The sequence below is a fragment of the Gastrolobium bilobum genome, unplaced genomic scaffold, assembly GCF_033153095.1.
Source record: "Gastrolobium bilobum isolate Gb01-03AN ecotype WA unplaced genomic scaffold, APGP_CSIRO_Gbil_v1 utg54129, whole genome shotgun sequence".
Taxonomy (NCBI): Eukaryota; Viridiplantae; Streptophyta; class Magnoliopsida; order Fabales; family Fabaceae; genus Gastrolobium; species Gastrolobium bilobum.
Window position 1 is genome coordinate 85,334 of NW_026899960.1, and position 27,199 is coordinate 112,532.

Consider the following 27,199-nt stretch of genomic DNA (forward strand, 5'->3'; position numbering starts at 1 on the left):
TCTAATAGATGTCTATTTTTTCATTTTTTTTGTTCAGCTAAGCCATTTTGTTGCGGTGTGTAGGAACATGAAGTTTGATGGCGGATGCCATGATCAAGCAAGAAAGTAGTAAAGGTGTTGGACAAATATTCTCCCCCATTGTCAGATTGGAGAACCTGAATTTTGGAATTATATTGGGTGGTTACCTTAGCATGAAAGTGTTTGAAAGTAGTAAAGGCATCACTTTTGTTACGTAACAAAGAAACCCAAGTCATACGAGAGAATTCGTCAATAAAAGCAATAAAATAATAGGCATTAGAGAAGGATGGTACGTGGGCAGGACCCTAGATATCATAATGAATTACTTAAAATGGAATAGTACTTTTATTGATACTTGGGGAAAAGGGGATACGATGGCTTTTAGCCATGTCGCACACAGTGCAAGAGAAATCAGAACAATGCAAGGTAGAAAATAAACTGGTAAACAGTTTTTGCAAATAATTAAAGGATGGATGTCCTAATCTTCTGTGCCATAACCAAACGATTGTACGAGCTTCTTCAGTAGCCACGGTAGAGAAAGCATGAGTAGGGGAGCGATCATCCGTCCAAGTTAGATCCAGAAAATACAGACTACCTCGTTTAACACCATAGCCAATTGTCATCTGAGTTGAGATGTCCTGAAAAATGCAATGAGTGGGCCAGAAAGTGACAAAACAATTCAATGAAGAGGTTAGTTGTCGAACAAACAGCAAGTTAAATTCTAAAGAGGGAACAACCAATACAAATTGGAGGTGTAAAGAAGGAGATAGGGAAATAGAACCCTGGCCAGTGACAGGAGATGTGCCTCCATTGGCAGTGGAGATAAAAGGTTGAGGTGAAGGGGAGAAGTGATTTAAAATAGAAGAGTCTCAGATCATATGATCAGAAGCTCCTGTATCAATTATCCAAGTATTATTTCTAGACAACACAGAGAAAGCATAGGGTTTACCAAATGTGCCCTGGTGAGCAATACTAGCCGCTGGTGGAGAAGAGTGGATGGCAGGAGCAGAAGAGACTGCAGCAACAGGCTTCCTTCGAGGTTGCTTTGTGGCATCCCACCAATCAGGATATCCAATGAGTTCAAAACATCGTTGTTTGGAGTGGCCAGAGGTACCACAATGAGAGCAAACAAAATTATTTGATTTTCCAGAAGAGGAGGAATTACGCGGATGATGAGGCTTTGACGTCGGAAGGGTCAATAAAGCACTGGTGTCAGAGGAAGCCCGAGGAGTATCCATGGATTTGCGCTGAGTAATTTCTCGACAAACAAATGCATAAGAACCCTCAAGATCAAGTTTGGGCTCTCTGCATAAAATTTCCCATCGGAGGTGGTCCAGATCGGAGTCCAAGCCACTGAGGAAGATGTGAACACGCAGACGTGCCATGGCAGAGTGCATCTGGACGACGCCATTAACAGTGGTGGCCTGAGATGCAGTACAATGGTCGATTTCTTGAAAAATTGCAAGAAGTTCAGTATAGTATGTGGACAAGGGACGACCATTTTGCTTTGTGGAAAATGATCGTTGGTTGAGTTCAAACAAGCATGTCTCATCGGAGCCATCATAGAAGGTCCGTTTGCATGCATCCTAAATTTCGCAAGCAGATTCCATTCGGAGGAAACGAGGAATCAGGGAGGGGCCAATAGAATCAATGAGCCAACCTTTGACGCGCTTGTTTTCAGAAACCCAGCCACCATAGGCAGGGTCATCGGAAGGAGCTTCGCGGTGTCACCGGTGAGGTATCCCCCTTTGTTTCGAGCACCGATACGAAGGTCCATTAGTTGGGACCATATAGGGAAGTTGGTTTCATCAAGAGTAATGGTGACGGGAAAGGATGAGGCATCCTGATGGATGATGATCGGAGTGGGGGCAGATAGTGGTGGGGTGGTTGTGTGGGGTGGTGTTTCGGTCCCATCAGAATTGGGGCTTTCCATGAGAAATCAGAATGGGGTTAAGTTGGAGGGATACGGGAAAAAAGAAACACATGGATGGTCAAAAAAGTCTGGGACGTACACGTGGAAGAAGAATTAAAGAGAAAATGGGGTTTGGGAGGGTGGGATAAAAAAAATAAACGATGTGGAGCTGCAAATTTAGAAGGATCAGAACACAGCTATTGATACCATGTCAAAAACAGAGAACTAATATGAACTTCTGATTCTCATTCATTTTCCTCATAAACTGAGGTGTATTTATACACAACCTATATATCCAGATATGTAACAACCAGCAATAATAAAGGAAACAAACTTCTGAATTTATCCTATACAGTTTTATCTATACGAAAATTCTATCTATATAATTTCAAATATGTAAGAACAGTATAACAAACTATTTTGAATTACTTTATTCCAACGAGGAGAGTGAATATTATCATTAGATGCGAAATATGATGAATTAATACATTTTTCAACAAAAAAATACCTAAAAATAATAATAAAAAATATATATGTAGTTTTATATTTTTTTTAAATATTTATTGCATTGAAAAATTATGTAAATTGTACAAAAGAATAATATTCATATATTAACGTTTAAAGCAAAAAATGGTATCTAAAAATTCTACTCGTGGATGCCACACCCTCTCTCACTCCCCAAGAACTCTAGAGGGGTAGTACAAGAGAACATTTTTTTTTTTTTCTCTAGTCGATCAACCTATTTTCAAATGGCTTTCCATTCATGGAGAATCTCCCTAGTGCATTTTAGCATGTTTTCATGACTTTTTCTACGTCTTTCACACGAGTTTCTAAACTCATTACTCATCTGTGCCAAACGCTCCAATTTCTAACACAATTTTGATGTGGTTCACGGTTCATGAAGTTTTTTCGCAGAAACACATAAAAGCTAAAACTTTTGTTATAATTCTCATTGACGACTTTCTTCCGTATGATGAAGATGAACTATGGGCATAAAAATCAAATCAAACATAAATTTTCAGTATATAATAAGAATAAAATTAATATAAGAAACCTAACCATAACTTTAATTTTAAATTTCGCCTTTTTGTAGTGCCAAAAAAAAAAAGTATTTCAAGTGCCATAATTTCAAAATTTTAAGCTATGCAAAAGCCCTTTAGTCTTGTGTTTTAAAATCTTGAAATAATATACGATTAGAAGATCACATGTTCATGAACAAACAAAGAAATTCAATCTCATAACACACAATCATGTCCATTGTATAAATTCAACCTTTATTTCACTTAATTAGTTTATTTATTTATTTGTTAAATTTACATTTTGGTTTTAATGTTTTTTACATATTTTTAATTTAGTCTTTATTATTTTTTATTCTTTTAACTAGTCCTTACAAATGTGTATGCGTATCCCCACCATTAGTTTTCATTATAACACTATCAATTGATTAGTATCTACTACTTTAGATATTTTTTTATAAAAAAACATTTAATAGGGACTAGACTAATTATAACAATGATATAATGGTAGATAGCAGTCGAGTTTACTTTAAAATAATCATAAATGTATTATCCACACACACAAAAATCTAAAAGTAAGATTTTTTTTTTAATACTACTCAGTCGAAAACGCGTAAAAATAATAACACATAAATTTTAGTTTAACCTTTATGATATTTTTTTTAGTACAACCTTTATGATATGTTGTTCTAATCAACCTTTACGATCTTTTGTGTTATCTGGTTGTTTATATTTATTTGTTCAGTTTTTCCTTTAATTTATGCGTCTATCTATTTTTGTATCCTCTCCAATAATATCATCATTTCTTATAATGTGGGAATGGATTTTAAAAAATATAGAAAAATAAACCTTAAATTATTTTTTTCGAATATTTTATATCCCATTACATTAGTCTTTTAAATATTTTTTAAAATTAGTTCACTAAATAATTAAAATATTATCATATTTACCTTTATAAAAGATTAAAATTATACGAAAACATAAATTGAATAATTATCATATATTTTTATAAAACTTATTTAACAAAAAATATCTATACTACGAGTGTTGTATTTAAAAAGCTAATTCAATGATTTACTAAAAATAAAATAAATGAATAAAATGATTATATATAAAGCCAAAATAGATATAGTACTCTGTATCGTTTCTTATGCATGCATCAACTTGAAATAAGAATAATAAATTTTATATTTACTGGTCTGGAAGGATCAAGAACATAGTTATTAATATCTTACGATACATGATATAATTGATATCATATGATTCACAAGTTCAGCGGTACGTATCATGGGGTGTATCGGAAAGGGAGCTGTGATATGATACTGTATCATACAATATGATATTTTATCATGTATAATATGATACGGAAATAAATAGTTTTTTTTTTAATTTTTAATATAAAAATAAAGATTTGATTTGTGATTTAAATTAAAAAAGAATCTACAAATTTATTATTAATAAGAAAATGAAAATAAAGATTTGATTTGTGATTTAAATTAAAAAAGAATCTACAAAATTATTATTAATAAGAAAATGAAAATAAAGATTTGATTTGTGATTTAAATTTAAAAATCAATCTAAAAAATTTGTATTAATAAAGGAAATAATTAAAAAAATTTTTTTTTTATGTATATTTTTATTTTTTAAGTCCTTGAAATCTTAAAGATGACATAAATGATAAAAGTAAAGGCATCATCATACAAGAACAAGATAATGTCAACTAGTTTGATAAACGAAATGATATTGCCAACAAAAAATGATTAGGGAAAAAGACCTCGGATTGTTGAATAAGTGTTGGTAGAATATAGATCAGACGATCAGAATCGTTCTCAGGTAACAGTTGATTTTAATTTTTTTTCTGTTATATTCCTTAATTCTTGGATTGTAAGTAATCTCACATTTAAGCTAAGAACTAAATGAATCAAAGTTTTTATCAAACTTGTATTTAACCAAAAAAAAAAACAGAGATATCTATATAACAATGCAGCAACTATAAGGTACTGAAATTCTTGAATCATGGATTTTCCCAAAGAAATTCGCATCCCTGCATTTTACCACTGCTAGAACACTTTCATCACATAATTTGAATTACTAAAGCTATTTTGCTGGAATTTCCCAATCCCAGTTTTAATCCCCAAAAGAATCCTTTCCCAAAGTCTTTTGATTCTTTATACAAAAAATATCAAATTTCTCCTCTGGTTATCCCTAACCTCAGGGGTTCAACTAGTAAGAGTGCATTCACTTGATTTCCCAATCACAACTCATGCAAGAAATGTTCAAGAATCTTTCCCAATATTTCTTGAAACTAAGAGAGTTGCTAATCAGATGAAATAAAAGAAAGCCTAACAGCGTTCTGAAAATAAATGGGTTTATCCACTCATCTTGAATTCTAGAAAAGAAGAAAATTAGCTAGCCATTTCAAAGAACAAAATTAAAGATTCTAAAATTGAAGTAATATGCATTACCGAATGCAAAAAGGAATGAAAAATAGAGTTCAATACAGACCAGTATTTCAAGTATTAAAATTCCTAATAAAGTGAGGAAGAACTTGCAGAATTGGAGAGAAACATAGGTTGCATGAAGATCCTTGATCTGTCCCTAAGAAGATGCGTTGTCAGTGCCCTTCGAGTTCAAGAACTTGGAACAATTACACTCAGCTTAAACAAAAGAGTTTCAAGAACGTTCAAAAAGAAAAATACCACTACTGAGAAAAACTAAAACTAAAAACTATTCAGTCTCTTTTTTACAACCCACAAAACACCTATTAACTAATCTTCTTCAAACAGTTGTTGTCCTTTGATCTTTTTGTTCATCCAAGGGTTCAGAATTGTTCCAGCCTTACATCTCACCGACGTGGCCTTCTTTTTTTCTTATCCGAAAGCAGTGAGGTAAAATTTTGTAAGTAAAAATACAATTACGTTCATCATTTTACCTTTTTCCTCAAATGGGCCATGTTGGTTCTCTTTAGGTCTAATTACCTGTATTTTCAACACTTCACAGTCAAAATAAAATAGAAATCAGCCTATTAAAATAAGTACAATTCATTGCTAACAATAAGAAACGAGAGATGAGCCAAATAACTATATTAATGAAGAGGATGATGGATTAATTATGTCACTGATAGATGCTGATAGTGATAGTAGTGATAACATTAGTCTTGATGAGTAGAAGAATATCTGGTTTGCACTTCAGTTACTTATGTATTTTGTTGATTGGATTCTTTTTGAAATTTGAATTTATATGATATTAAGTATATTATATATTTTTAAATTATTTTTTATTATATTTCTGGATCTTACGATTCAATACGATTCACGATTCATAATACAAAAAAAATGATCAAATGATACACGATACGTATTACGACTCAACAACCTTGATCAAGAATGTCAAACCGAAATTTGGTATTTGTATCTTTGATTAGTATGCTCGTGATAATTTATGAAAGAGACGCCGCAAGGGTTAATAGATAATTGAATAATGATGTATAGAAGAAGACGTGAGGTGTGTGCACAATGATAATAAAAAAAAGTAGGTAGTTCAAAAATATGTGTATGTAATTGGTTTAACCCTTCATTTATAAAAAAAAGTTACCTATATAAAAGTAGAAAGCTCATGTTATTGGAGGATAAGATAAATAAGCTTATCGCTTATTCCTTTGACATATGACACAAGATTATCTCTTTTCTCTTTTGCTTGCCATTTATCTTTAGTTATTGCTTCTTCTTCTTTTTTTGGTAAACATTTATTGCTTTTAAAAGCGATGAACTCATATGATGAAGTCAAAAATGATATTTAATTTTAATCAACATATATAATTAATAAATTAGAACGATTAAATATAAAAATATATAAAAGTAGTTATTATTATACCAACAATAATTTATCATTCTTGATAGAATAAATATGTTTATAATGAATTTATCAAAACAGAGAAGGATATTGTAACAACCAAGTAGTGTTATTACCAATCAATTTCACCGTTAGATCGATTATGTTGATCCAACGCTTATATTTATTTCCATCTTTGTATAGTTATGATTCCCCATATTTAAAGTGAAAGCATTAAATATGGAAAATCATAAACATACAAAGGTGGAAATAAATATAAAGTATTAAATATAAAAAATCATAATCATACAAAGATGAAAATAAATATAACCGTTGGATCAACATAATCGATCTAACAGTGAAATTGGTTGGTAGTAATATTGGTATTAACATTATTTGGTTGTTACAATATCTTATCTCTATCAATATATATATATATGTGTGTGTGTGATAGGATCCTTTCACACCAGTGTTAAATTTAAAATTTGACACCTCATAAGAGAGCCATTAGATCAAAAAAGATCAATGGTGTCACATGCTTACAAATCAGAGTCGTTGATCTTTTTTTGATCTAATGACTCTCAGATGAGATGTCAAATTTCAAATTTGACACTGGTGTCAAAGGATCCTACCTATATATATATATATATATATATATATATATATATATATATATATATATATATATGGGAGGGGTTATATTTACGACCCAAATAGTTTACAAACTCTTATAATCATATCTTAACCGTTGATTTCCGTCAATCAATAGTTTGTCATTTATTGTGAATTAACAATTAAATAATAAATTTGATTTGCGAAAATCTTAACCGTTGATTGACGAAAATTAACGGTTAAGATATGGTTGTAAGAAATTGTAAACGAAAATATGTTGTAAGTATAACCTTTCCCTATATATATAGAGGTAGGATCCTTTGACACCGGTGTCAAATTTTACATTTGACACCGGTGTCAAATTTTAAATTTGACACCTCATTTGATAGTCGTTAGATCAAAAAAGATCAATGGTGTCATATGCTTACAAAACAGAGTCGTTGATTTTTTTTATCTAACGGTTATCAGATGAGGTGTCAAATTTAAAATTTGACACGTCAAAGGATCCTACCTCATATATATATATATATAGGAAAATGTTATACTTACTACCTATTATTTTACTACTTGTTACTATCAAATCTTAAGCGGTGATTTTCGTCAATCTAACGGTTATAATTTATCACAAATTAATAATTAATTAATAAGTATGATCCCATAAATTACAACCGTTATATTGACGAAAATCAACGGTTAAGATTTAGTAATAACAAGTAGTAAAAAAAATAGGTAGTAAGTATAACCTCTCGTGTGTATATATATATATATATATATATATATATATATATATATATAATAGAGAGAGAAATATTACTCACATTTCACATGACATATCATCTCTCATTTTCTCTCACTTCGATTTTCGTACCCCATCTTTTTTTCTCTCTTTTTTCTTGTAATGGTAAGACCCACCTATTTTCTCTCTACAACATAAGATAATTATCTTACGGTACATGAGACTAATAAAATCCACGTATATATATATATATATATATATATATATATATATATATATATATATATATATATATATATATGTTTCTAATGTAACTTGGAGGAGCTCCTCCATTTTAAATTATGCTGAATATACTCCCAGGATGCTTTTGCGCAAGAAAAATTTGTACTACAAACAAAAGTTGTCTAATTAACGACGTTAAAAATGTAAACTGGAGTCTTCAATGTTTACCTAAATTAGAAGACGGCGGCAATAGCCGTCGCTCAAGTCTCACGTTGTTTTGACCCTGACACGACAACTTCCTCTTACTTTCCCATTCTCTGACGGCGGCAATAGCCGTCGCTCAAGTCTCACGTTGTTTTGACCCTGACACGACAACTTCCTCTTACTTTCCCATTCTCTCTTTCTTCCTCGCATGTGTATTTCATTTTCATTTTGCTTCTCGAATTTGTGAGAAGCCTTCCGTTCATTTTGGACCAAGAAAAGTCTCATTCTCATTCTTTATTTTATTTTATTTTTATTTTTATTTATATAAAAAAAAAATGTTTTACTACAACGATGTTCTTTGTTTTTATCCACAACTTTTTGGAGTTTTTAAACCCTTATTTCCCTTCTCTTTGAGTCTATGTATCTGTCTTTAAATCTATTCAACACAATCATCCAGCCTCACAAATTTTCAAATTTTTGTTTCAATTCGAAGTGCAATAGAAGACAGGTAATTGATTGTTTGTTAGGTAATCAATCACCTTTTTTTCAAGCTTCTACGGTTCCTAATTGATCATGCCATATTATTTCCGTTTTTGGGTTCAATTTTCTTGTAAACTTAGCAGATCTTGCTTAGCATGTTGGGTTAGGAGCTGCCTCTTTTTCTTTTTGTGCTGGGTTTTAATGCTTGGGTTGTTGTTTTGTATCTTCAAACTTTGAAATATCAAAAGATCACCGTTGTATTGTTTTTTCCTCCTCAATTTGATTAGATTTTGTGCCCCCTTCAAAATAAATTAATTAATTACATTCAGTGAACAAATTACTCTCCCTTACCCCCTTTTAATCAACTTCATTAATTTTATACATAGATCCCCCTCCATAGACTATTTCTCATTTAACAATTATTTGTACTTAATAACATTATTGAAGGTATGAGTTTTGATTTAATTGTTAGATTATTGTTTTTTGGTGACACAGGACTGCTGTTGTTCTGACACTAGCCCACTTGGTGCATACAAGAAAAGGCTATCTTCCTTTCTACACCTGTTTTGTCTTGTGTGCTGAATTTGAGAACTAATATCTGTTAGTCGGAGTCCTTAAATTTTCTGGTGCATGTGGTGTCTCCTTTGCGGCGCCACATCTTTTATCTATGGGGGAGTGGATTGTTGGAGCTTTCATCAACCTCTTTGGTAGTATTGCTATAAACTTTGGGACCAATCTTCTCAAATTAGGCCATAATGAGGTATGGCACAAATTTTCTTCTCATTTGAACCGTTTGTGATGTACTTTTATTTATATATGTTTCTTTCCTTTTTCTATTAAGGTATAAAAATTCACTTTGCTAATGTATTCCTTTCCGGATTTCAGCGGACATGATAATTATTGATTTAATGAATTGGTTATTGATCATTTTTAACCTCATCTGTAGTTACATCATTGCTTCTTCGGATTGCAATGTGGATAAGATACTGTCTGCATGATTTGTTGGATTAGGGACTAATGGGCACTTAAATGTGACATTGACTTACAGTATTAAAGTCAAACTTTCTTATACTGTGTTTCAGAATTGTCATGACATGTGACTTCTTTGAATGTCAATATTAATCTGCCGTCTGCACATTCTGTGGCAAGGATCACAGAACTAACTTACTATTTATTGAAAGTTGCAATTTCAAATTATTTGGGAAACATGAATAGGTTGGGTTATATTTTTTGTAGAGAGAAAGATATGTACTTGGAAGTGATAGGGTAAATGGAAAGATGACCCTAAAGCCTATTATATACTTCCAGAGTTGGAGAATTGGTATAGTCTATTTGTATTTATATATTGGTTTTGCACATTTTACCTAGGTGGCTGATTCCTGATTTTTGTTTTGCTTGCATAATTCTTGATATGCAGGCATCATATTTTTCTTTCTTGGAAATTGCCTTAATTTCATTTCCTTTGGGTATGCTGCTCAGGTATGTTCTCCATGATATTATTGGGATTTTTCATCCAACATATGATGTAATTTTATAATAGTATGCAGTAGTTTTATATTTTTTTGGTTGGTTGGCAACTTAAGCAAAATAATTAAATAAGTAATTTCTATTGATTAGACTTAATGGATGTATTTCCTTTCCTTTCGTTTACATATTTTTCTGTGGACTGTGCAGTCACTTCTTGCAGCTCTGGGATCTGTTCAGTTTGTATCTAACATTGCTTTCGCATACTTCGTCTTGAACAAAAGGGTGGCAGTCAAGTATGCCAAATTTGAATTCAGATTACCATTTCACTTTTCTTTTTTCACCAACAATGTTCTGGCAATATGAATTATTTTGGCTTAATCGTTGTGGCCTTTTAACAGGGTATTAGTTGCCACAGCTTTCATTGTTCTTGGAAACATTTTTCTAGTCGCTTTTGGCAATCACCAATCACCTGGTATGTAACATTTTGCCTAATTCAATTAAATCTTTGCTTGAAATTTTCCTAGTGAAAACAATGTTAATTAGGCTGATAGTCAGATTGTGCTTCTGATAGCATAAGTATTATCTGCAATTGAATAACCAAAATGCATAATTCAGCAAACTGCAAATATTCATTTCTACTAAACAGTTACACGATAAAGCAGTTATTGAACAGTTGAACTATGGTTCAAACTAATTTGTGATTAACTACTTGTGTTTCAGTTTATACACCAGAGCAGTTGGCAGAGAAATATACCAATATTGCGTTCCTTTTCTACCTTCTAGCTTTGATCTCAATTGTTGTCTTGCATCACACCATTTACAAGTAATGAGTAGGATTTGATTATTTGTTGCTAGTTTAATGAAATGATCTTTCTTCTTTATGATTAACATGTGCAATATGCAGGAGAGGAGAATTTCTGCTTGCAGTATCAGGACATGATCTCAAACCCTACTGGAACATGCTACTGCCTTTTTCATATGCTATAGTTTCAGGGGCTGTAGGTTCATGCTCAGTATTGTTTGCCAAATCCCTGTAAGTCAGCTACTCCAACAAACTATCATGCTTCATGTCATAACACAATAGCCATATACTTAATGCCTAATGTCAACTTCTTTGTGGCAGTTCAAACCTCTTACGACTCGCCATGTCCAATGGTTATCAGTTGCACAGCTGGTTCACGTATTCCATACTCCTTTTATTTCTTAGCACTGCCGGATTTTGGGTAAGGATTTTTATTTTTTATTTTTTGAGTAAAGATTTTTGGTAGGGAGCTTTATCAATGTGTGCAGATGTTCTGATCAAATAAAAATTTTGGAGTTAATTTATGACAAACATGAATGCTAACCCAATCTTTTCCTATGTATGCAGATGACCAGGTTGAACGAAGGACTGTCCTTATTTGATGCAATTCTTATTGTTCCCATGTTTCAGATAGTATGGACTTTCTTCTCAATCTGTACAGGATTTATATATTTTCAGGAATATCAGGTACTTTCACTTTCACCGATACACATAGGTAGCTTTTGCCTTGCATGTACACTCTTAAGAAGTTTTAATTATATTATTAAAGATAAATAATGAAATATCAAGTATCAACTCCTACTTGATGAAAAGGAGTCACTTGATTATATATTTCAAAAAATCAAATTCATAACATCACCTTTGTCTCAATATGTGGTCTATATAATAAGTAATCAGTCATCTAGCACCTTATAGAAGTAAATTCTTCTGAAGTTTTGATGCTTGTATAACTACTTGTAATTTTATTTTGTTTTATTTTTATGTGTCTCAATAATGAATTTAGGTTTCATGCAAAACTTATATTCCTGAAAGCAGGTATTTGATGGGTTAAGGACAACAATGTTTGTACTTGGAATGATGTGTGTGTTCATTGGCATTTCTTTGCTGGCACCTGATGAATCAAAAGGTATTATAAAAACTTTCAAAAAAAAAAAAAGGTATTATAAATTTATAATTGTTTTATGATTTTACTGTAACTCAAGGGATGCAGAGGATAATAGGTTACTTGTTCTGAAATTTTTCAGGTGCTGAGATTAAAGATAGCTCTCTGGATTCCGTGGTGTCTCCTGCGATTTCTATAGAAATGAAAGGTACAGTATGAGCTCTTTGTATGACTTACGGAAACTGAGAACTTGTAGCCCCTTCATTTTCTGAGACACTGCTGAAGGGAAGCTAAATGATTGAAGTACTAGTTCATTGTTTCAACTTAATAATATCTCACAGAAATTGTCTGTTTTTTTATTTTCTACATTGATCTTGGATAACAGAAACAAGTCCCTTGAAATTTGTTGACAGAATTATGTATGACAGTGTATTTCCTGTTTTTTTTCTCTTTTCCTTTAAGTTGATTTCTTTGTGGTTGTCACACATTGCTTGTTACTCTCATTGACTTTCACTAATGCTAATACTGTTTAGCTGTTATAGGTTGGTAGTGTCTACTGAAGAAGCACAAAACAAAGAGACAAAAAGATCATTTGTCAAAGGAATGCTGATAAAGATTAAAGATATGTTGGTCAAGGCAAAGGTATATAACATTTTCATTGGATGGCCATCTAATTTGATAAGTAACAACCCGAGCTAACCCGAGCTTGTATTTCTTTGCAGACTTCTTGTGCATTATCTCTTGGTTTAGGGGAGGATACCATTAATACATCTTCAGTTCTTGTGATGCCAATGATGTCATCAAGAATGACTGGATTCAGAGGTAATGTGATTGAGAGGACAAGGATTTTGTCCATGAGAAATTCTGGTTGGAGCAAGATCCCTGTGGATGAAGATGCTGGGAAATTGCTTGAAACTAGTCCAATGCTCCGTCCTAGCCCTTGATAGTGGTTGATAGCTATAGTATAGGATGTTCCACGGTTTGGATTTTTTTTTTCCACTTTTTTTCAATGATTGGAGTAGCTGAGATAGAAAACTGTTATAATTCCATTATTTGCTCTGTTGAGCATTCATGTAATCTTCCCCAAAGGGAAAGATTGATAGTATTTGAGGCTAACCAATTTGCAAGCTCCTCCAATTTCTAGTTGTCTAACTCATCTACATACTGATTGCTTATTTTATTTATCTATTCCCAGGGGATTTGATCAGTAGACAGGTTTAGAAGTCTACCAATATTGCCAACCCATTTATCTTTCCAGGATAGGAACAAAGAGACATCTATAATATTCCACACTAGAATTTCTTCAAGCTTCTTTCATGCTGAACAAATATGAGACCAGGTTCTCGAATCCCCTTATTTAACTCTAAAAATATTTACTCCCTCTCGACCAGCAACATATTTAGCATGCAGCAGCTGCACCCATAAAGTTTGAGGTTGAGAATAAACTGCTCCGGCCAATTTAGCTATGAAACATATTCAGTGACTATCAAAATATTATGGGTATCAGAATTCACAAAATCAAATTCTCTTATCATTTATGATAATTATATTCTTAGAATAATCCTCTATCTCATATTTCCGGATTAGGGTTTAGTCACATACCATTTACTGCCACAGCAGTACCAATTTTTAGGTCAAAACTCACTTTCTCAGAATACCCACAATGTGGGTTTCAATCTTTACAGAATTGAATTCTAAACTCATCTATGATACTGATATTATTAGAATAACTCTTTAACTCATATTCACCTGGTTAGGGTTATTCTATTGTCTATTGTTGCATCAGCAGTAGACAGTAGAATAAACTTCAAAATTAACAGGCATAAATCCACCTATTTAAACTTTAAAATACTAGCAATATGGATATCAAAATTTATATAATTTTTTTCTCATCTCATTAATGACCCTTAGATCCTCATGATATCTCTCTAATTTTGAATTATTCAAATTAGGGTTATTATATAACTCATAACGGGCAAATCAAACCCTAACCCCTTTTGTCATTGATAATCTTGTTTGTTGTTTTATTCTTAATTTGATAGTAGTTTAATTGCTTTTTTTATTTATAAATCATTTTTCACTCATCTCAAGTTTTTCATTTTATTCAAATAGATTTAATTTAGTGAATCAGTGTTTGAAGTATCAATTTATCATAAGAACAACACTCCACATATTCTTTATTTTTTAAATGATCGGTGCAGTTAATGAAGTTAGTAACACTAACCTCGACTCACATCACCCTCGCATTGGCGTGACATGACATGTTCAGAATTTAGGCGAGTAAAACCTCTAGTAATTAGTGTTGGATGTTAGGATTTGACGATTTGTGAAAGGTATTTGTGAGAGAGTAGAAAGACTCAAACCCGAAACTAATCATGTCCAAAACTGATTGGTATCTATTTGAGTAAGTAAACCGAAATTGTACTTAAAAGAGAAAAAATTATAGATATAATGTGATGTGGGAGTAAGTTTAAGCGTAAAGCATTACTTGAAGATTAACTCACTTAGCATCCTCTCTTTTTGTGTCTGAAATTTGAAGCTAAAAAAAATGCCATCAGAATAGCTATTAGAAGTCACTTGCGGCTATCATGAGCATTTCTCTGCTCAAGTGGGGATGGAGTGGATAGCTAGCAGTCATGATTTAACACATATCAAGATTGGATCCAAATGGAGAAATTAGGTGAATTAATCATGCAAAACACTGACCTGTGTGTTAACCTACCAAAACGAATTACTTCCATATTTCCTTCCATTGCCAAGACAAGGTAGATGGATTTGTCTTCTAGTCCTCACACACACTGACTTACATGTTAAACGAGCCAAGGTTTCTATCTATGACAACACATAGGCTCCCAAGATAATCAAAGAAAAATTATGGAAGGTAGAATCACAAAATTGAAGAACTCATCTCTCCACTTTTCTTTGTAGAATTGAAAGAAACCCATGTCTAGCTTTGACGTACACCAATCAAGCAGAGGAAGACAACAAAAAATGGACAGAAACCTAAATCTAAACCTAAATTATATTTTTCTTATAATTAGAGTATCACTGTTCCAATATTGGGAAATGCTAAAATAGGAAGTTTTTTCAAAAAATAATGGAGTTCAGTTTATAAATGATCCAGTTTGGTCTAGCTTAACGAGAGAGCTTTTGAGATATTCAATTGTGATGAGTCTCACATTGATTAGTAATGGACTAAATGAAGTCCATATAAGTGGAAGGACCCCTAAATCCAATGCCTTAAGATTTTGGGTTGAGACATAGTGTTGGATCCACTTGGTGTGATTGATTTAGCTCAACCTATTGGTAATGATCTCCCGTCATGAACTCTCCTTGGACCGCCTAACAAGTGCAGTACCTCGTCCGGGACGATAACCGGTTCGAATTTAATAATATTGTAGTTAAGATTATTAATAATGATTTACGCACATAAAAAATAAAAAAATTGCTTTGACAGCTTCAAATCTTGATCAAAATGTGACCTCTACCATCTACTCTTGACAAATGACAACAATAATTATTTGTCCCCTACCACCAATGTCCCATTTACTCTCCTTGGACCGCCTAACAAGTGCAGTACCTCGTCCGGGACGATAACCGGTTCGAATTTAATAATATTGTAGTTAAGATTATTAATAATGATTTACGCACATAAAAAATAAAAAAATTGCTTTGACAGCTTCAAATCTTGATCAAAATGTGACCTCTACCATCTACTCTTGACAAATGACAACAATAATTATTTGTCCCCTACCACCAATGTCCCATTTACTTGGTTTCTTTAATATTTAGACATTCAACATAAAATCAAGCGGGAAAACAATATAACTACTCTGAAATCACAAGCTAGTTTTCACATCCTATAGCCATATTTTTCATGTACATATAGATCATCCTATATATTTATATACACTTTGAACATATTGTCATAGAGGGATAGCAGATTTAGACATGGGATGAATAAACTGCTTGTTTTCAACTTATATAAGAGTGTGAATAGTGTGGTTTACACAGATATACCAAAAAAAAATAATGGTAGTTGAAAATGTGGGTGCAGGTGGGTAGGTCTAAAAAGCCTAAACTATATATCAAAAAGGCAAAAGCAGAAGCAAATATTATTCCCAAGGGTCCATCATCAGGTCCACCACCATACCTACAATGATGGAACACAAAAGTGAATGGGGAAAGGTACAAGCCAACGTTCTGCATATTCTTTTTCTATAACACACATTACCAATATACCACCTTTACGTTACTAGGAAAACATATAAAGATTGAATTTATATAATGAAAAGCAATAGAATTACGAATTACAAAGTACAAATATATCCAAAGCTCAAAAACTTTACAGCAAGTTGAAACCAAATACATAAAAAATGATGAAAGATCTCCAAGAGCAAATATTCCCATGAATGGTGAGAAAGAACTTGTTGATCAGCATGAAGTTGAAGAACATAATTATATATATGGCTTGTTTTTACATCTATTGGTACTGCAGTAACTGCATGCGGCTTTGCATTCTTAGTTGTTCATAGAACCTTCTGATAAAATCCTCAGCTTGATCATCAACTTCACCATTTCCACCCTCTTCATTTTCATCCTCTGAAGAGTAATTGGATACCCTTACAGATGAATCAAACCTAAGGTTGAACATGTATTCAGGGGTCTTGGGCACCAAAACCACAGCCTTAGGCTCTTCTTCACATTCAAGTGCAACCAATTCATTAGCTTTTTCTTCAATAACTTCAGGGGTATTGATGCAGGGGAAGTTGAAATGGTGCTTTCGCTTTGGTACATGGAAAAAAACAGGATTTGGACTGTTACTACAAGAGAATTCATATTCCTGTATGCCATAGCCACCACGTGCCAAACTCTTAGAATGATGATGATGATGAGAAGACATGAGATTTCCCAGAGATTTTCTGAGCAATTTCCCTTTCTTCATCATCAAATTCATGTCCATAATCAGCTTCCTCTTTGATACAAGACCCTTCCTAATCATGAAGAATGTGATCCTCAACACATTCCATAGCCTCTTGGCTATAACAGGAGAGTGTATCTCCATTTCTTATGAACTATACAAACAAAATAGCAATATAATTAACTTTCGATAAAAGGGGTAATATAACTTTGGATAAGGAAAAGAGAGAAAGATAACAAAAGAGATTTTTGGACCAAAGTTTGTGGTTTTCTCTTGTTCTGCGAGGCATTAACAAACCTCGCAGAAACAAGTAAACCCGATGAGAGAAAACGAAGGTTAATTGGTAAGGATTATATAGGAAGAAGGGCATGATGAAGTGTGAAAGAAGGCATATGAATAAGGAGTGGGTCATGTTTTCAAATGGACCCAACAACCGCTCCTCTTTGCATTCCATTCCCCACACCATTTGAAAAATAAAATAAAAAGCAACTATCCGTTTCAAAAACATAATCAATATGGATTTATTAAAGGGTTTAACATTTAAAAAAAAAATTGCACCACACATATATAAAAGTGAGTAGATTTTGTTATTTAAATGTGACTTCAAAAATATTTCTACAGGAAAAAATATTTTTCATTTAATAAAAAAAAATTAATGGCTCTATTTCCATGTATTTAAATATGTGGTTATGTTTTTTATGTTATAAGAGATCATTAATATTATCCTTTATACACATAAAAATGTGTAAGGCCATGTAAAGGAAAGAAAGAGAGAAAAAAGTATGGACATCATATATTTATATTACGTATAAAATATAAAATCATCTCCGATATTAATCCATTTAAATATAGTTGTGGACCTGATGAATTCAAATACAGCCAAACACCACCGTGTTTAGAATTTTTTTAATAGAAAAAAAGGGGAGCCATTAGGCAAAAGTACCCTGGTTTTGGTCGGTGTGGTGAAAAAGGGATTCAACGGCTCAAATATGATCTGGCCCAAACAATGGGTCCCCATTTATTGTGTACATTTCAATGAATCGAAAATTTGTGTATTTTTTTATTGTTATTCATCAGCCAAAAAGAAGAAAGCTTTATTGTTATATTTTTATTGTTGGGGACATCTATCCCCTTTGTTGAGTTTAATATATACATTGTTCCCCTACAACCCTTCCTTTTGGATAAGCAATGGAAGGTTCCGAAGTGGTTTTATTTAGTTCGAAATATCTTGCAACAACAAAGAAACTTGGTACCCAAGTCAAGGATAACTTAACTTGTTCGTCCTCAATAACATGCTTTGTAAAAACACCACATTCTAAGAAAGGAGGACTACTTATACATCCTCCGACCAGTAAGGTTCGAAAGACAGAACTTAAAGTCTTTTATTTTTAAATATAATAATAATAATGTTTAATATGTTAGGAAGGAACGTGAATTTTAATGAATATAAAAAAATGTAAATTATAAAAAAAGATCACGTATAATATATTCATAAAAAAATTTATTATATTTTACTTAATAAAAAAAATACCTTCAATGAAAACAATAATCACTTAAGAGGAAAAAAAAATTAAAATATTACTATTTTAATAAATAATTACTAATAGATGACAGTTTGAAAACAATTTGCGAATTTGTTGCAGTCATTCACGCTCAAAAAGGTCTGGAATATTCATGCATAAAGTAGACATGAATTCCACGTCATTCACACCCAATATAGGCGTGAATAACTACCATCTCATGTCTCTTTTAGGCGTGAATGGCACCCATCTTCCTTATATAAACACCTAGCATCTCAACATTCTTCACAAATCTTCTACATCATAACTTCTTAGTCTTTGATACAGTCTCATTGTTTATGCATACTTTGTTATGTGTTTTTTTTGTTAATATAGTTAAGAATGAGTTCACATTCGGATTCTGTTCGTGTTGTTTAATATTATAATTGTAGGAAAATGGAAGGTCGATGTGGTGCCATTTTTGAAGGCGAGAAAAGGCCAACACGTCTTATGCGCAACTCAACAGTTAGCGAACTACATTAAAAAATTTGTCAAAAATTAGTGCTTGAAGGTAAGCAATCTATCAATATGGTCACTGCAAGAATATGGTGTGAATCACAATACATTAGTATGCAAGTTGTGGACGAAGAAGACGTAGAAATGGTAATTGGAGAATTTTTCAACCAGTCAAGGAAAGACTTTTTAGAGTTATACGTGGATATTGCCGAAGCAGAGGATGTTGCTTTACCTATGAGGTAAGTTGATTTCAATTTTGCACATAATGCATCATCATCTGCTGCTCCAGTTGTTAATCTATTTATCGAAGGAGAAAATGACCCTACCTGGGTTATGGAAGATGATGGTGATGATGACAATGATGAAAATATCGTAATGGAAGATCAACTTCTTGTTGAGGATGCTAGTGCTTCAGACAATGATGATGGGCATGGTATTCCTGAATCTCAAATCCAAGAATATAATGCTTTGGGGGAGTCTCATGTCGAGGAACATCATGACATCGCGTCCACTCAGTTACCATAAATTTCAGAAGGTGTGTTAGTAAACAATGAAAATATACGTTTATATTCACCTCTTTTTTTAAATAGTTTTACTTCGTACATGCAGGTGGCGATGTTGGTCCATTTTGGAAAGAAATTCCACACTACACATACATTGATTGTGATCATCCGAGGGAACAAGATTCTTATAACGAGGAATCAAGTTCAGGTTCAGGTTCAATTAATGGTCCATGGATAATAGGTAACAAGTTGTCTGTTAAGCAAGAATTTGCATAAAAAAAAGAGGCACAGATGGCAATCAAGAGAAACCTAATGAAAGAGCATCAAGAAGCAATTGTGCTTGAGAGCACGTGTACCAAGCTAAGTATGAAATGTTGTGCGCATGAACAGGGTTGCCCGTGGAGGGTTAGGGTAATAAAACCAACGATGGTGAAAAATGGAAGGTTACTAAATGGGGTGGAGACCATAATTGCCTGAATGACCATATTTCTCAGGGCGATAGACAGCTTGATGTTGATGTGATTGCTTCACTCGTACTAGGTAAGTAATTGGATTATTTTGTCAATAACTGGTTTGTGTTTAATATTTACATGAATAAGGTTTAATATCTACCTACCATATGATTGTTAGGAATGATAAAAGAGGAGCCATCAGTCTCAATTGCACTTGTTCAGGAGAGGATCACCCATGCATATGGTTTCAAAGTTTCATATAGAAAGGCATGGTATGCAAAACATAAAGCAATGGCGATCATGTATGGTGATTGGGAGGAGTCTTATGCATTTTTTCCTAGGTGGTGTGAATATATGCTACGCTTTTCTCCATGTTCTGTTTATAATATTCAAACAAATGATTGTTTTGTTGCTCATGGACTGGTACGTGAAAAACATGTGTTTCATCGTATTTTTTGGACTTATAGACAATGTTGTGAAGCTTTCAATTTTTGCAAACCAATAATTCCAATCGATGGCACTCATTTATATGGTAAGTATAAAGGGAAATTATTGATTGCCACGGTCAGGATGGAAATAATGAATCTTTGCCACTAGCATTTGCCATTATTGAGGGCGAGACTTTGGAAGCATGGGAATACTTCCTTGACAACATTCGTCGTCATGTCATGCAAATGCAAAACATGTCTCATTTCATATCGGCATCAAAGCATACTATCTGTTGTGGAAAATCATCGTGGTTGGCAGCCACCACATGCCCATCATGTGTTTTGCCTTCGCCATATTGCTAGCAATTTTAATCAAAAGTTTAGGAACGAAAAATTGAAGAAGACAATTACGAATTTAGGTATAAGTTACATGTTTTTTACGCCTCCTTTGAAAGTATTACTGAAAGTAAATATTATTAATTATCATTGTCTTTACAGGTTATACTCCATCTAGGGTTGATTTCGACATAGCCTTTGTAAAATTTCATGACACTAGTCCTGAGATTGCAGATTGGATTGATTAGATTTCAAAGGAAAAGTGGACGCGTGCATATGATGTGGAGGGACGTAGATATGACCATATGACAACAAACTTGTCTGAATCAGTTAACAGGGTGTTGAAGGGTGCAAGAAACATGCAGATTACTGGTTTGATTAAGCATACATACAACAGGCTAGTTCATTATTTTGTTACCAGGGGTCAAGCAGCTGTCGCACAACTTCATGCTTCACATCGTCATTTCAAAAATGTGGTTGAATCGATGAAGTATAATGAGTCCCTTGCTACAGGTCACAATGTTCATACATATAATGTTGATCAAACTGTATTTGAAGTTGACGAGTGTTATAAGAGGTCGTATTTTGTTAACCTTCCAGAGAGATCTTGTCAATGTGAAAAGTTTAAGGCTTTCAAGTACCCATGTAGTCATGTCACAGCGGCTGCACTCAGTGTTCGGCAGTCTCCTTTTCAATATGTGGACGATGTGTTCTTGACTTCATGCATACTCGTTTCCTTGAAAGCCAATTGGTAATGAGGTTGCTATTCCACCTTGGGTAGGTCCAGTGGTCATACCGGACAAAACAATGTTGTGTGCAAAAGGTCATCCAAAGTCCACCAGAATACGTAACGAGATGGATGAAGTTGAAACCATTCAAAGTCAAATTAAGTGTGGCCTTTGCAAGCTACCTGGGCATAATCGTCGATCTTGTCTTAATTGTTTACCTAACCAGTGATGTTGTAAACGTTTGTATTCAAAATGTTTGGTTTTATGTAGCATTATGATGTTGTGTTATCTATGCCCTGTGAGTCGAATATGTAGTTGTGCAAAAAGATAAATAACTTATACACAATCTGGGAATAGCATACAATCCATGAAATATACAGACATAGTGTAGTCAAACCCAATAGTCCATAGCAAAATATAACGGAATCCTAGAAAATAAACTACAATGGTGGAGGCCATTGCCTCTGTCGTGCCTGACACTGTGGCAATCTGCGTCTAGGAGCTGGACGTGGTGCTGCAGCTGGGATTGGCTCTGGAGCTGGCTCTGGCTCTGGCTCTGGTCCTGGACCTGATGCTATAACTAGTTGTATGGGAGATGACGTAGACACATGGTACGGAGGTGGGGTGGCATCTGTAGCTGAAATGCCTCAAAATTTGGGAACGACTCTAGGTCCCAACACATGTTCTCCATCAATAGTGACTCGGATGTAGACCTGAGCCTCAGTATCGGATGTAGACCGAGGTGACTCAGATGAGGACGAGTCAGCCATAATAGTGTACTATAATAATTACAAATTAATCGGTATCATTAATATATTCAAAAGTCACTACGTTAATTACATGTGTCACAAAATATATTAAATTACATGTGTACAATATTCCTAGGTGACTGCCAATTATTATAGGTCGCAAACATATTCTTAAGTCACTAATATATTCTTAGGGTTTAAGACACTACTTTAACATATTCCTAGATCACTATAATAACAGTTATATGCGCAAGTCCCTAAATTACTATTATAACATGTATAATACTGTATTTAAAAAATTGATAAACTACATATGAAGACTTACTTGTCCGACAGGGCTTCGCTGCGCGAAATTCTCCATAAATAATCTAGAGAGAAGTCATAACAACTTTAGAGAGAAGGTAGAGTGAATGTGTGAAAAGGAAAAGTAAAAATTTGGAGGTTTATATAGGCCAGGGCATTCACGCCTGGCCTAGGCGTGACTAATCACGCCTAATTTGAGCGTGAATCATTCCAGCCATTTTTGGGCGTGAATGACTGCAACACATTTGCAAATTGTTTTCAAATTGACATCTATCTGTAATTATTTATTAAAATAGTAATATCTTAATTTTTTGCCTCACTTAAGAAGAATAAATAACCATTGATGAATAAACAATGGGAAAAAGAAGTATCATTTAATTAGATGATTTACACAAAGTATGACCGGTCATACTTCGTGTAAATTTGAAAAGTTTTTTTTTCTCTCTTCTCAATCACATCGCTGATGTGTAAAGTGAAAAAAAGTGACATTTTAAAATTACACAGAGCATGACCGGTCATACTCTGTGTAAGTTGCTAAAACTAAAAGGACATAACTTGTGTCTTTTTAAATGACACACACTAAACTCATAAACAATAGCCATTCATAAATTTCTTCTATGCTAATAAAAAGAACATTATTGATTAACCACCAAAAACAAAAAACAACATTATTGATTGTTATTAAACGTAGTTCAGTTGGCGACACATGCTGAATAGGTGGGGGAAAAATTTGAGTTCAATTTCTACCAAATAAATTTTGGAGAATGACAAAGAACTTTAACTGTGACTAAGTCATTTCAAGGGAAACAATTGACTATTCAATAAGAGATACTAGTTGTTTGCAAAGGCCATATAGCAGGAATGATTAACTATTAATAAAAAAATAATAGTCATTTACAAATAAAAAATAAAAAATTAGTATATAGTCATTCACAAATTTGTCATTACTTTATGTATATTTAGAAAAGAACTTTATTTATTTTAATCTTAGTAATTCAGTCGAAATAAATAATTACAAAATAACAAGCAATAACAATTTTGCAGATTATTCTTAGCTTTATGGGTTTTTTTTTATAGATATTATATGATTCTAATTATAATGTACCGACACGTCAAAAGATCAGACATATCATGTTTGACATTTTCTTACACTTCCTGACAGTTCAACACAATTCGACACTCTGTCTGGTGTTACAAAGACTAAAAAAAGTAAGTTAACGGGTAACGCTTTATGTTTAGGTGTTCTTACGACAACAAAAGTAAGTTATAATACCAGCTTAATTAACTCATACTTGTTTAACTCTGATGAGTGGGCAGATCAACAAAAAAGAACAATATAAGAAAGAAAGAAAAAAGATAAAAATAGCACTCAGATGAGGGGGAATTTTAATTTTTTTTTTGTGGTAATCAGATGAGGGGGAATTTAAATTTAGGTATACGATGACAATTTAATTTTATCTACCCCTCTTCGTTTCGGTGTTGTTAGTCAAATTCAGAGGCCCGATACATGAAACTTTACAAGTCAGTAAAACGAAAAAATATCAACCAAGAATTTCATTTATTTCCGAATAAAAAAGAATTTTTGAAATTTATGCTTTTTATTTTATTTATTTATTTACTTATTTATTTTTTGTCTTTGCTATTTTTGTACCGTTTGGCTAGGAGATTACTCTTATTTAAGATTAAGTTGTCCCTCCCCAATAAATTGTTTCCACGAACTGAATCTTGGCATTTGCAAATGTTACTCAATTGCTTAACTCAAATTTACCTTATGTCTAAGGGAGTTTAACTTCTTTCTAAACTCGCCCATAGGAGTAGCATGCAGTATGTTAGTACTAACTACTAACTAGCCAAAATTAAAAAAAAAAAAAGAAAAGTTATAAAAAAATAAAAAAATAAAAAGTTAGTGTCTATGAATTAGGGGGCTAGCTTGTGGTATCCCTTTCCTTAGCCAGCTAAAGTGATTGGAGCATTATTATTGCAGAAAGTTATATTTATAAAATTTTTGTTTATAAATTCTTATAAATTATATTATATTTGACCGGTTATACACTATTGATTGAAGTCTGACCAGTTATACTTAGTATAGTTTGTAAGTTTATAAAAAAAAAATTTAAATATAATATTTCTCGTTATTATTTGTTCTCTTTTCATTATTATCTTTTGGTCATAGGGAAAGTGATTGGAGTAGGGGGATAGAGAAAGGAGTGTGTGTTGGTGTCCCATGGAGATTCCAATTCATCTCCTATTCTTATAAGGCAATACGACCACAGCTCAAGTTAGGGCTAATCCGAATTGCTTTTAAAGTTTGATAATAAGCAAAATTGCAAATTGCCAGCATACCAAAAAAAAAAATTGCAAATTGCCACTCCCCAGCCTACCATGGGCCTTTTATTCGGCTAGTCAGGGCAGATTGTCTATGGCCCTAGTCCTGATGTAACAACTATATAAAACGATTGGATTTTATTGGACGATAGAGTTCCACTTTTGAAAAGACAACGGATGAAGGGCTTCTTCTCATGTTGATCCCATGGGTTGGATTTGGAATACATCACTATAGTTGGCCTTTTCTTGAATGAGCTTGGTTAAAGTCTAAATACATAATTATTAATAAAAAAAAATGATCATTTGACACATGTTATATATATATATATATATATATATATATATATATATATATATATATATAGGTAAAATCATTTCTGCAGCCGCTTTACATACAGTAACGACATGTGTATGGTTATGATTCTCCACATTTAATGCTTTCATCATTTGTATGGTTATGATTCCCAGCATTTAATGCTTTCAAGTATATGGCAAGTATTTGATTGTTGCACGTACAGTAACTGCAGAAATGTAAACCCCATATATATATATATATATATATATATATATATATATATATATAGGAAAAAATATTTCTGCAGTTAATATAGATAAGTTATCTGTATTTATTCTCAAAACGACATCGTTTTGGTATTAAAATCTTAAAAAATCATAAATATTAAGACTATTATAACCCTGAAATAAATTAAAATTACAAAAACATCATGATTTCCGCCCAAAACGACGTCGTATTGGGCTTACTGCAAATAACTTATCTGCAATAACTGCAGAAAAAGCGAACCCATATATATATAGCCAGAATTTTTTATACTGGTATAAAAATAATAAATTTTATACCAATTTTTTTTTTTGATAACAATTTTATACCAAATTTTAACTGTTGATTTTTGTACATCTGACGATGGTAATTTATTGAGAATTAATAAATTTAATCCAATGAATTATAATTGTCTGATAGATAAAAATCAATGGTTAAAATTGAGTGTAAGACTTATTATTCTTATATCGATGTAAGTTAATCATGTCCCATATATATATGTGAATAATATTGTTGTAGAAATTATTTTTGTGTCACTAACATATATGTAATGGAATCCTATTGAATTTTTCTCTCTCTTCTCTTTAAAATGGAATTCATTATTTTTTATGTGATTATAACACGAAAAAAAATCTCTTGCTATATCCTGTTTTGGTTGTTATGATTCATTATTGCACATTTACATCCGAGTGAGCCATTGGGTGGAGTGATCTCCTGAACCTCTGGGTTACTGAGGTATATTCGTATATCTCACCCCGCGTTTAGGGCATTATTTCAAGTGATTGTAGCGGGACCAGAGTTGTGGGCAAAAGGCCCATAGGATGAGCACGTGGAGTTAAGGAGCATTTTGAGTTTTGAGGCCATACATGGCATAAGCTAGACTTAGAGTATGAACATTGTATAGTGCATTATGGTTAGGTATCATGTCATCCTTGTTCATGTTTTATTTTGGCTAAGTCTACATTGATTATGCATCTTGTTATATTTGGAGGATTTCATTGTATTTATGTTTATCATTTGGAGAATTGTAATATTATGATTATAGACCTTGTGTAATATTGTAAAGCATGTATGTGATAGAAGGGCAATAAGCCTATTCTAGGTTATGATTTATTGTAAATTGTTCAGAATGCATGCAATTGGATAATGTGATTGAAATACTTCTGAGTCTTGGACAAAGTAAGGAATGGATTGTAAATGGATGAAAAATAATGCAAATTGTAATGGGTTGTAAGAGTACCAAGGCATTATTGGTCCTTGAGTGCCACCCTTGTCTATTAGGTACCCTTGAGGCATAATAACACATTTTTGATAAAATGGGATAGGTTGAATAAACAAAGGAGATGCCGTCGAAATTTCTATTAAAATGGCAGTTTTTAGGCTGACTTTGAGAAAGCATATCTCCCTCCACAGAAGTCCGATAGGGACGTACCATACATCATTTTCAAGCTTGAGATGTTAGCTATGTTGTGTTAAAA

At 32.8% G+C, this 27,199-nt stretch overlaps 2 protein-coding genes across 2 annotated transcripts; one reads left to right on the forward strand and one right to left on the reverse strand.

Annotated features, from left to right (window-relative positions):
- Positions 1-8,701: 8,701 nt before the first annotated feature.
- On the forward strand, positions 8,702-13,589 carry LOC133294397 (probable magnesium transporter NIPA8). The gene is made up of 14 exons (XM_061493048.1): positions 8,702-9,059; positions 9,527-9,791; positions 10,268-10,352; positions 10,449-10,510; positions 10,706-10,791; positions 10,897-10,970; positions 11,219-11,321; positions 11,403-11,531; positions 11,622-11,721; positions 11,868-11,987; positions 12,336-12,426; positions 12,545-12,610; positions 12,953-13,044; positions 13,125-13,589. The coding sequence occupies exons 2-14, from the start codon at positions 9,699-9,701 to the stop codon at positions 13,344-13,346; spliced, it is 1,323 nt and encodes a 440-aa protein (XP_061349032.1). The 5' UTR covers positions 8,702-9,059; positions 9,527-9,698; the 3' UTR covers positions 13,347-13,589.
- A 3,289-nt stretch (positions 13,590-16,878) lies between these two features.
- LOC133294396 (uncharacterized) lies at positions 16,879-17,467 on the reverse strand. The gene has a single exon (XM_061493047.1). It carries the CDS (start codon positions 17,465-17,467, stop codon positions 16,886-16,888), a length of 582 nt encoding a protein of 193 aa, XP_061349031.1. The 3' UTR covers positions 16,879-16,885.
- Positions 17,468-27,199: the final 9,732 nt, after the last annotated feature.